Below are 11,376 nucleotides of genomic sequence, written 5' to 3'. Positions count from 1 at the left end.
TTCCTCGGTGACTTGTTAAATTATCTTATCCTATCTTGAGTCAAACATCGCTTCCATCTAATCAAGATTAATGATTTTATGACATTTTGAATCTCGAAATTGATTTTGATGGCTTGATTATGAGTTGACGAATTGAATTTGAATGGATTTGTATTCGAATTATGATCTTCACTTATTGGAGTTACTACTTAAAATTTTTTTTCTTATCCCAATCTCTTCTTTGTACATCTACAATTTTTGTTATTTATAAAAAGAAGAGATTTGATAATATGGATGAATGCTGAATTTTCCTTTAAGATGAACTCTGCGTAAATATTTTAGCATACTTAATTTTGAATGATAAAATCTTTGTATGATCAATGATAATATAGATGAGTGATGTATGATCAATGATAAAATCCTTGTATGATAAATTATGTGCTTCAAGTCTCATTCCCTTTTTGTTGATGACAAAGAGGGAGAAAAGTGATGACTTGTATCATTTTAATAGCATGACTTATATGAATTGCAAAAGCTTGTGTGATATGAATGTCTTATATGCCTTGCAAAATCCTTGAGAATATCACAAGATTGATTGATCATATTGAAAGCATGCCTTACATCGATATCATGAAATTCATGTTGAAAATCTTTATCTCCTATCGTAGTAAAAATTGTCCCATATCATTTGACTTATGATTTTCATCGAAGTTTCGCATTTACTATTGCTTAATGAGAATAACGATAAGTTCTACGGTTAGAACTTATCAGTTTATGCTTGAATTCAATGGATGAAATTCAAGTGTTTTCATCTTCTCATAATATGGCATATAGATAGGGGGAGTTATGTTTAACTCCGTCATCAATTGATTGTCATCATCAAAAAGGGGGAGATTGTTGAATCTCGGATTTTGATGATGAAATCAATTGATGGGTTAATTGATCTAATCCATATTATTGAGTTAAGTGTGCAGGATTAACTACGATAACCAGAAAACACAAAGCAAGAATACCGGAGTCAAGATCGAGGGACGTTTAAGAGTCCGAAGAATCGTCGGAGATGCTACCGGAACCAACCGAGAAGAAATCGGGAACCTGTCGAAACTTTCGGAAGTTCGCCGAAGAGATTGTCGGAGGTTCACGGAGATCACCGAGAAGGCTCGGCTACTCGTTAAAGTCATCACAAGATCGGGAGTTTGATGGGAGTCCGTCGGAAGAAGTTCGTCGGAAAGCTCGCCGAAACAAGACTCGACGTTCGCGGTTGAAAACTTGCTTAGGATGTGTTTTTGTTATGTAGTTCACTTGTAATTAGGATTAGGATTAAGAGATAATCCTATATCCTGGTTAGGAGCCAACTGGGCCCAAAGTCAGATATGGTTTGGGCTAAAATTAAGCCAAACCAGTGAAATCGGAGAGCCAGGCGGTGGCACCGCCTGGCTCGGCGGTAGCACCGCCCAGCACCCGAGAGCTGGGCGGTGACACCTCCCGGGCTGGGCGGTTGCACCTCCCAGCACCCGAGCGCTGGGCGGTGGCACCGCTTGGTTGGGCGGTGGCACCTCCAGCATTCGGGAACCCAAAGAGAATTCAAATTTTGGAGCCCAAAATTTGAATCCTCTTGAGGCTTATAAATACCCCTCAAATCTCAGCTGAGGTTACAACTTTTGAGAAGCATTTTGATTGAGAGAAAAGTCTTAGAAAGTCTTAGCAAGTCTTGTTTTCAATTTGCTAGAGAGTTCTCCTCCTTCTTTTTTTATTGAAAATTTGTAAGAGGTTGAGCTGTTTGTAAAAGGTTGTAAGAGGGGTATTGACCCTTCCATTTCAAGAGATTTGCTAGTGGAAGGTGGGAGCCTCATCGAAGAGGGGCCTCGCTAGTGGATGTAGGTCATTTGACCGAACCACTCTAAAATTGGCGTAATCTCTGGTTTGCATTTCATTATTGTTGTTTACATTACTGCAAACCTTCTTACATGCTTTAGTTCCTTATTACCTTTGCTGCGCAACTTCAAGAATACGCTTTCAAGTTAAGTCTTTCAAGTTTCGTTCTTATCATATGAAAGATTTTTCTAAAACCAAAGTTTTAATCCGCTGCACTAATTCACCCCCCCTATCTTAGTGCCGCTCCGATCCTAACACAAGAAACTTCGTAAGACCGGTGTCAACAAGTTTCTTATCAAGATAGCCGTAAGTTAAGGACTTCGGGTCATGCAAGAGTGCACGACCAAGGAACGAAGCAAGCGGTACGCGGTGCTATACCTTAGCTACTCAGTGGAGTAGGCAACAGGGTTGATGGAGAAGACGGTACAATCCCAGAGGTGACCTCATCTATCAAAGAATTACTCCAAGTTGGGGTGAAAACTTCCCGCATTCCAGAAGTTCGATGGCATTGAGAAGGTGAATCATAGTAGCTAACTCAACGCAAGGAGTGCAAACACTTCAAGTGCTTCAGAAGTGTGAGCAAAGAGCAGGTGAAAGCCAGTAACCAGCTCGATGCATGAAGTACAACCTCGAGGAGGCGGGCAAAGTCAAGTAACCTTTGCCTTTTCAATCCTTAAGAGAATGGGCGAAACCGAGTACCCCAATTCTCTTATCTATCCAGCAAAGGAGAGTTGCACAAGTTCAAAGACCCTTCGAAGATAATGGAAGACAATAGTTGTCAAATCCTCACCAACGGTGATCAGTGCTACTGAGAGTAGATTGTCCGCCTCATTTCCCAACGAAATGCCAAACGAAAGCGGAAGTGATGCGAACCTACTTGGATGTGACAACTAACTGAAAGAAGAGTCAATGAGCAGATTTTGTGGAGGAAGGACCCAAAACTTCAGAAGTTTGCGAGGCGATACTCGTTAAAGCTCCAACAAGCATCCACCGAGTTCAAGCAGCATGAGGAAATTTTGAGAGACTGGTGTAGTAAGGATGGTCTTTTCCTTCATTTGGTGGATCCACAGGAATCAACGAGGATTCATTGGCGAGTTGAAGCAGCATGGCGGATCAAAGGTTCGACTACTCAAAAACAGCAGCGGAGAGCAGCTGGGAGCCAGGAGGCGCATTGCAGCTGGAGCAGAAGATTGAAGACTCAGCAAAGGCGAAGAGTTGCAGTGTTCACAAAGGCTTCGACGAGGACGTCGAAGGGATAAGTGGGGGAGAATGTCACGGACAAACTTCTCAACAAGATGTTGGATGTAATGCTTATGTGTTTCCGTATCTTTTGGCATGTTCATGCCTTGTACAGCTTATAGAGGGGCGGCCGAAGGCTTGAAAGTCCCATTTGAGTTAGGTTGGTGGCCTCTTTAGGCTTATAAATAAAGGTTGTGTCATGTGGACACGTGCGAGAGCTTTTCGATCTATAATGGACCATTTTACCCTTTGTTTTGCCACTATTCAGAGCTTGTAAAGTATGTTTGTAATTTGCATTGTCTATGAAGTGTTTTTCGGACATGTTTGCTTGTGGATCCCAATTGAGGCGTTCTCTTTAACCCGTTCTCTCTTTTGGTGGTCCTAAGGGACAATGGGAGGCTTCGGGGAGGCTGACCTTTGCGGACGGACACGCAAGGGTGCCGCACGACTTAGGCAAAACCAGCTAAGTCCGTGTCAGTACGTCTTAGGGCGCCAGACTCGAGGCGTCCGGATGCTACCGCTTTGGCGGGGTCGCCACGTCAGGCCTTCATTAAGGCAGAGCGCCTTTAGGTATTTTCCGATGCGACGCAACGGTCACGTGCGCGTGCGAGTGGGCTGTTGCCCACTCTCGGGAGAAGAAGGGGCGCTGGTTCCGGCGGGACGTCCCCTTTAAATAGCGGGCATCTGGCTTCACCTCCATCTTTCACTGCTAAGTTTTTTTCTTCCGGTCTCGCCGTCTTTTCTTCCGGTCGTCCTCCTCGCCTCCAGCGTCGCTCTCCTCTCCCGTAGCACCTTCCCCAGTTAAGGTTAGTTAGGATGGTGTCCTCTCCCTCCTCCTCTTCTATCCATTCCCCCGGAGTTAGGGAGGGAAGTCCTGTTCCGCCCCTTGTCGAGTCATCTGACGGGGAGGTGGCGCGGGCCCTTGAGGCCCTGATGTGGCCGCATGATCAGGACTCCTCTTTGAGTGAGTCGTCACTGGTCGGACTTCGGGAGCGCTATGGTATCCCGGAGGACTACATTCTTGGTGTGCCTGAACCGGGACAACGGGCGTACGACCCGGTCCGGAAGGGCTTCGCCTTAACCCTAGACGCCCTGGAGGCGGGTTTGCGCCTCCCCCTGCACCCCCTCATTGTGTCCTGCTTGTCTTTCTGGTGGATTTCGCCATCCCAAGTGGCGCCGAACTCCTGGCGTTACTTGGTGGTATTCTTGGGGGAATGCCATTATGCCAATATCGCCCCCACCCTCCACCTTTTTCTTTCCTGTTATCGCCTCACCAAGGGTTCGGGGGATTATTTTTTGTCTGCCCAGAAGGGTTTCCGAGTTGGAGGGGCCCCCTCTAATAATAAAGGGTGGAAGAGGAGGTTCTTTTACGTCAGCTGCGCACAGGACTGGGGTTTCGGGGTTCGTTGGTCTGCGAGGGCGATCGACAACACCACCCCATGTTTGGGCGAAGCAGAGCGCCTCGACCTGGGGAGGCTCAGGGAGATTCTCCCCAGGTCCCAGGCCCTCCGGAACATGACCGAGGAGTGGCTGGTCGAGGCGGGCCTCAGCCCGATGCCTCTGGGTATGTTAGTTGTCGTTTGGCTCAGGTATTTGCGTGGTTATTCCTTAGTGCTGACGTTTTTCTCATCTTTTGTAGAAATGGTGAACCTCCGGTCGCTCCTTGGGAACGGCACGCCGCAAGCTCCTCCTACAGCACCCCCGGCCGACCCGCAAGCTCCTCCTCCAGTGTTACTGACCGACCCACAGCCTGGCACGAAGGATGCGCCTCTGGAGGTTGAGGCCGGGCGCCCTCGGAAGAAGGCGAAGGCGGCGCCCTCAAAGGGGGCTGAGGAAGGCCCCCATCAGGGCGAGGCTGGGCCCAGCCGGCGTGCGGCTGGGAAGGATCCGCGACCGACCTCCGTGCGTCACTTGTGCCGACTGCCAGCCGGGGACGGGGAGCCATTCCTGATGCGACTGGTAGGGGAGGCTCCACCCGGGAGGCCTAGCGACCCCCTAGTCGCCCTTTGGGGTGGTTTGTCCCGGGGGGACAGAGTGTGGGCCGGAGGGGACCCCACCGCGACGTTCCTTCGAGGCGCGCTTCATCCCGACATGGCTCGGGATTTGTATGTCCTGCCCTTGGAGGCGTTGCTTAACAAGTCCGACTAATCTTTGATCTGGGTAAGTACTTTCCTTCTTGCTTTGGCTAGTCTTGTTTGCCTGACGTCACCCCCTTTTTAACCCGACCTTTCCTACCACAGATCCTCCATTATGCGACGGCCCTGATGGACAGGGTGCGTGACGCCGGGCGGATCATCAGGGGCCTTATCAATCGCAATCCCGAGCTCCACCGCCAGATGGAGGAGGTTCGCGCCGGGGCCGGTCCAGAGGCCGTGGCAGCCGTCGAGAGGCGTGCGGCCGAGTCTGAGGCGGAGGCGGCTCGCCTTTTGTCGGAGCTCGAGGCCTCAAAAAAGGCGAACGAGGAGCTCCAAAAGACAATAAGGTTGGAGCGGGTCGAGCTCCGACTGTTGAAGTCGGAGGCGAGCGCCCTCAGCAAGAAGCTGGAGGGGGCGAAGGCCAAAGCGAGAGCGGCCTCGGAAGCATTGGCGGAGGAGGCCCGCCTTCGACCCGCGAAGGACAAGGAGCTCCTTGAGGCATACAAGAAATCGGAGGGGTTTGAGCTTGGGCTGACGCGGACGGGACGGGTATCCTTCGAATATGGATACCGAATCGCTACGTCCCGCTTCCGCGCTCGTCACCCTGGTCTCGAGGTGGAGGACAACCCCTTCGCTTCTTACCCCGAGGACCAAGGGGTGGACATGCCCGAGGAGGTCCCTTTCGATGATCGCCTAGAGGAGCCCCAACAATGAAGAAGGGTCCTGTATTTTGTTTTGATAGTCGGTTTTTGTAAGTCGGGTCCTGTAAGTTTGGCTTGCTTTCTTCAATAAAAGGAAAAACTTTTCTCCCTGTCTTATTGTCTCCTTCTTCTTTTCCTAGGCAAAAAGCTTCTTCCTTCAGAAAAAATTTCTTCTTCTCTAAACGAAAAAATGTTTCTTCGTTTCAGACGAAAAACTTCTTAAGGTTCCCGACGTTCCAGGTTCTCGGCAAGGGAGAACCGTCCATTGACGTGAGACGGTAAGTACCTGGTCGGACTACCTCGATGACCCGATAAGGTCCTTCCCATTTGGGGGCTAGCTTCCCCCTGGCTCGAGTCGGGTCGCTGACCTCGGCCTTTCGGAGGACTAGGTTGCCTAACTTAATCGGCGGGGGTCGTACCTTCCTGTTGTAGACCCTTGCGACGGCTCTCTTATAAGAGAGGGCCTTTAGGTGTGCGTCAGCACGTCGCTCCTCGAGCATGTCGAGGCTGGCTCGAAGTCCCTCGTTCGAGACTTCCTCGTCGTAGCTCCTCGTCCGAAGGGTGAGGATAGCCACCTCGCGTGGTAGGACAGCTTCGGTTCTGAACGTCAGGCTGTACGGGGACTCTCCGGTTGTGGTTTTGGGAGTGGTGCGTAGTGACCATAGGACGCTAGGGAGTTCGTCGGTCCAGGCCGATCGGGCTGCGGACACCCTTCTTTTGAGTCCGTCCAAGATGGACCGATTGGTTACCTCTGCCAACCCGTTCGTCTGAGGATGGGCCACTGAGCTGAACCCTAGCTGGATGCCATGACTAGCGCAGAACTCCCGAAATCTCCTACCGGCGAACTGAGGTCCGTTATCCTTAATGATGGCTTTGGGCAACCCGAACCAAGTCACTAAGTTTCTCCACACGGCCTCGACCCACTTCGTGAAATAATCCACTCCCACGATGATGTACCTTCGCTGCCCCGAAGCCGGTGGGAAGGGTCCGAGCAGGTCCAATCCCCATTGTGCAAACGACCACGCGCACGCGATGGGGCTAAGTGGGACCGCGGGCTGTCGGGGTGCGCGGGCGTGCTCTTGGCACGAACTGCACCGCTGCGTGTAAGCTTTCGCGTCCCGGCACATGGTCGGCCAGTAATAGCCTTGGCGAAGTATTTTGTGTGCTAAGGTTCGCCCGCCGCTGTGTTCTCCGCAGACTCCCTCGTGGATCTCGGGCAGGACCGTCTGGGCCTCGTCGGGCTCCAAGCATCGTAGGAGGGGGTAGGTGAAGGACCGCCTATAAAGCCGGCCACTCTCCTCAGTGTACCATGCGTGTGTACGACGCAGGCGCCGAGCCGCAACTTCGTCGTGGGGAAGGGTCCCATCCCGCTTGAAGCGTAGCAGCTCCTGCACCCATGTGATCGGCGCATCGCCGGGGGCTGTAGTCGCCACTTCGATGGCGCGGGCAGGAAGCTCCTCGACCTCCGGCCGTGCCTCGTGTGTCGGCTTCGATGCCAGCTTAGCCAGCGCATCGGCCCATTCGTTCTCCTCCCTCGAAACATTGGACAACGTGAAATAAGGGAACTTAGTAGTCAGGTCCCTTACCCGTGCCAAGTATTTCGCCATGGTTGGGTCCCGAGCCTCGTATCCACCGCTGAGCTGCTCGGCCACAAGCTGCGAGTCAGTGAGGATGTGTATAGCAGCCACCTGCATCTCGAGGGCCAACCTGAGTCCTGCTAGGAGTGCCTCGTATTCCGCTTCGTTGTTAGTGGCTTTGAACCTGAAGCGGAGGGAGCGCTCGAACGAGCGGCCGTCGGGGGCAAGCAGAACCAGTCCTGCGCCGGCACCCTTTGAGTTGGCCGAGCCGTCCACGTGTAGGATCCAAGCCTCGGGAGGTTGTTCGATATCCCCGTCCGCCACCTGAGTTAGCTCCGCTATGAAGTCGGCTACCGCCTGGGCTTTGATGGCGGTCCTGGGCACGTATCTTATATCATGCTCGCCGAGCTCCACCGCCCATTTGAGAAGTCGTCCTGCAACATCAAATTTAGATAAAACCTGCCGAAGGGGTTGGTCGGTGATGACCTCCACCGGGTGGGCCTGGAAGTAGGGGCGCAACTTCCGAGCTGACAGCACCAGGGCGAGCGCGAGTTTCTCTATCGGCGGGTACCGCCCCTCGGGTCCACTCAGGATGTGGCTGACATAGTAGATCGGAAGTTGTTTGCCAGAGCTTTCTTTGATCAGGACGGAACTGACTGCATGGGGGGAGGCCGCTAGGTAGAGGCCCAGCTTTTCTCCGGGAGAAACAGAGGTGAGTCGGGGGAGGTTGGCCAGGCGCTGCTTCGTTTGTTTGAAAGCTTCCTCGCACTCCGTCGTCCACTGGAAGCTTTTCAGGTTTTTGAGCGCCCTGAAGAAGGGGAGGCAGCGATCGCCCGATCGGGCGAGGAAGCGAGACATGGCAACAAGCCTTCCATTAAGTCGCTACAGGTCTTTGATCGTCCGGGGTGACCGCATGTCGATGATTGCCTAGACCTTCTCTGGGTTGGCGTCAATTCCTCTTTCGTGTATGATGAACCCGAGGAATTTTCCGGAGGTGACACCGAAGGCGCATTTTGTGGGGTTAAATCGCATACCGAACTTGCGTAGCGTGGCGAACGCCTCGGTCAGGTCGGCAATGTGTGCTCCGGCCTCTTTGCTTTTCACGATCATGTCGTCCACGTAAACTTCCATGTTCCTCCCAATCTAATGGGCGAATATCTTGTTCACCGTTCTATGATATGTGGCCCCGGCGTTCTTCAACCCGAACGACATGACCTTATAGAAGTATATCCCTTGATCGGTGAGGAAGGCCGTATGCTCTCTGTCTTCGGGTGCCATCCTGATCTGGTTGTATCCCGAATAGGCGTCCATGAAAGAAAGGCGTGCGTGTCGAGCCATCGCGTCGACCAACTGGTCGATCCTCGGGAGGGGGTAGCAGTCTTTCGGGCATGCATTGTTGAGACTAGTGTAGTCAACACACATCCTCCAGCTTCCATTGTGTTTTTTCACAAGGACTACATTGGACAGCCATTGAGGATACCTAGCTTCTTCTATGAAGCCTACCGCTAAGAGGCGGGTCACCTCTTCTCGTACGGCACGTTGCCGGTCAGGGGCTTACCGCTTGGGTCTTTGTTTCACCAGGCGAGAGTCAGGTGGAATGTTGAGATGGTGTTGTGCAACTCCTGGATCGACGCCCGTCATGTCCGATGGGGACCAGGCAAAGACGTCGGCATTTTCCCGCAGGAGTCCAACGAGCTGCTCTCGTTCCTGCTCGGGCAGTTCTGAACCGATCTTCACCGTCTGGTCCGGCCGTGTTTCCCGCAGAGGTATGTCAATGGTGGATCCCCTTGGCTCGGGATGAGGGGCCAGTTTCTTTGTTTCCCGCGGATCTTCCAGTGGTGGCTCGGTCCTGGCCCTCTTGCGCAAAGAAACGGCGGTCAGGTAGCACCGCCTGGACTCTCGGGGGCTTCCCGTAACTTCTCCGACACTAGCGTGAGTCGGGAACTTGATGGTTTGATAGTAGGTCGAGACGACGGCTCTGACCTTGTTGAGGGTCGGCCGACCGAGTATGGCGTTGTAAGCAGTGGGAAGGTCGACCACCAGGAAGGTGGTCATCACCGTCTTCGACCTCGGTGGGGCCCCCAGGGTCAGAGGCAGGGTAATAGCCCCCAGGGGCGATATCGAATCTCCTGTGAACCCGGTGAGCACCGAACACATCGGGCTCAGATTCTCCCTAGCCAAGCCAAGCTTCTGGAAGGCGTTGAAGTAAAGTATATCGGCCGAGCTCCCCGTGTCGACCATGATCCTTCTCACCTGCGCGTTGGCTACCCTGGCCGATATCACAAGGGCGTCGTCATGGTCGGGTTGCTCGGACGCTCCGGTCGGGAGGTTATCTTGGGCTCGGGCTCGTGTCCCGAGGCTTCGTCTGGAGCGGCTCGGGCATACGCTTTTCTGCCCGACGTGGAGCCTCCCCCTGATGCGGGGCCACCGGCTATCACATCGATGTGTTGCTCGATAGGGCCCTCCGGGCGAGGTGACAGCTCTTTGTTCGGCCGGAGATATTGGCCGAGGTGACCTCTGAGGATGAGCTCCTCAATTTGCCTCTTCAACTCGCGGCACTGCTCAGTGTCGTGCCCATGCTGCCGATGGAATCGGCAGTACTTTGAACGATCTACGAGCTCTCGCGGGTTCCTCATCGGGTGAGGGTCCTTGAGTAGCCCCTTCCCCTTCTCGTGAAGGAATATTTCGGTTCGGGACGAATTCAAGGCAGGGAGAGGTGGCATTGGGTCGGATCTGTCCAACTTTTGCCGGGAGGAGGCGGGTTGTTGCTGTCGGGGTGGCTCCGACTTGACCTTTTTGTGCTCCTCCCGCTTCCCAGCCATCCAAGTCTCCGCAGCGATGAACTGACTAGCACGCTGAAGCATCTCAGGGACCGCGGTGGGGGGCCGCTCCATGAGAGACCAGAATAACCTGGAGGGCCGCAAGCCTGTCATGAATGCCTGCAATAAGAGAGAGGGGTGAGCATCCGACAATCCGCAGATTTGTGTCGTAAAGCGGTTCACAAAATGGGAGAGGGGCTCGTCCTCCCTCTGGTTGAGCCCGAGGAGCAATGCCACAGACGGCTTTGGTCGGGCGTAAGCCAGGAAGTTAAGCTCGAAATCCTTGGCGAGTTGATTGAAGGAGGCGACGGTCCCGGCCTTCAAGCTGCTGTACCACGCGCAGGCCGGCCCTCGCAGAGTTGTTGGGAATGCCCTGCACATTAAGGCGTCAGAAGTCCCGTATAGCGCCATTTGGGCGCAAAAAGCGGCCACGTGGTCTGCCGAGTCTGCGACGCCGTCATACGCGTCCAGCGAGGGAAGGCGGAAGTGTGGGGGGATCGCCTAGTCTTGTATCTCGGGGGTGAATGAGGATCCTTGCTATCCGTCCCCCCCAAGCTCTCCTCTTGACTTACGAACTTCCTGTTGTACTTCGTCAAGTCTTTGACTGACGAGGCGCAACTGAGCTCGTAGGGCATTTGTAGAGTCGGCAGATGGAGCCTCGCGCTCGGGGCGGCTCGCCGTATCTTCTGCTTCCCGGCTCCCGGGCCGAGTTATCGGGTTTCGAGGCGAGCCAAGGGGTTCGGGAAGCGGTGCGTGAGTCCGGACGAGGGTCTCCCGCTACTGCGAAGGCTGGGTCGCATGTGGAGGAGTTCGTTGGGAGACGATCGGGATGATAGTCTGGACCATGCTCGTCAGAGCCCGGACTTGATGAGCGAGGTCGTGAAAGGCCCCGGGTGACACCGGCGGCGGGCCGGCGGGTGCGCCGTCGGGAGGCGACAAGCCTGGATCATTGAACAATTGCCAGTAACGTTCTGATGCCGCTGCGGGGCGTTCGTCGCGGGATTCCTCATGCAGGGGGTGTTCCCCCGGGGTGGGGAGCCCAGCGGCCGAG

General features: G+C 53.7%; 1 protein-coding gene across 1 annotated transcript; it reads right to left on the bottom strand.

The window, feature by feature from the left end:
• Positions 1-9,785: 9,785 nt before the first annotated feature.
• On the bottom strand, positions 9,786-10,736 carry LOC135672099 (uncharacterized). Its single transcript, XM_065180553.1, has one exon. The coding sequence runs from the start codon at positions 10,734-10,736 to the stop codon at positions 9,786-9,788; it is 951 nt and encodes a 316-aa protein (XP_065036625.1).
• Between the last annotated feature and the right edge of the window lie 640 nt (positions 10,737-11,376).

Source organism: Musa acuminata, chromosome BXJ1-4, assembly GCF_036884655.1.
Source record: "Musa acuminata AAA Group cultivar baxijiao chromosome BXJ1-4, Cavendish_Baxijiao_AAA, whole genome shotgun sequence".
Classification (NCBI taxonomy): domain Eukaryota; kingdom Viridiplantae; phylum Streptophyta; class Magnoliopsida; order Zingiberales; family Musaceae; genus Musa; species Musa acuminata.
This window is presented reverse-complemented; position numbering and strand designations above follow the sequence as displayed.

What these genes read in the sequence shown, in the direction of transcription:
- LOC135672099 (XM_065180553.1), bottom strand. Translation starts at nt 10,736, where the DNA reads ATGGCGCTATACGGGACTTCTGACGCCTTAATGTGCAGGGCATTCCCA.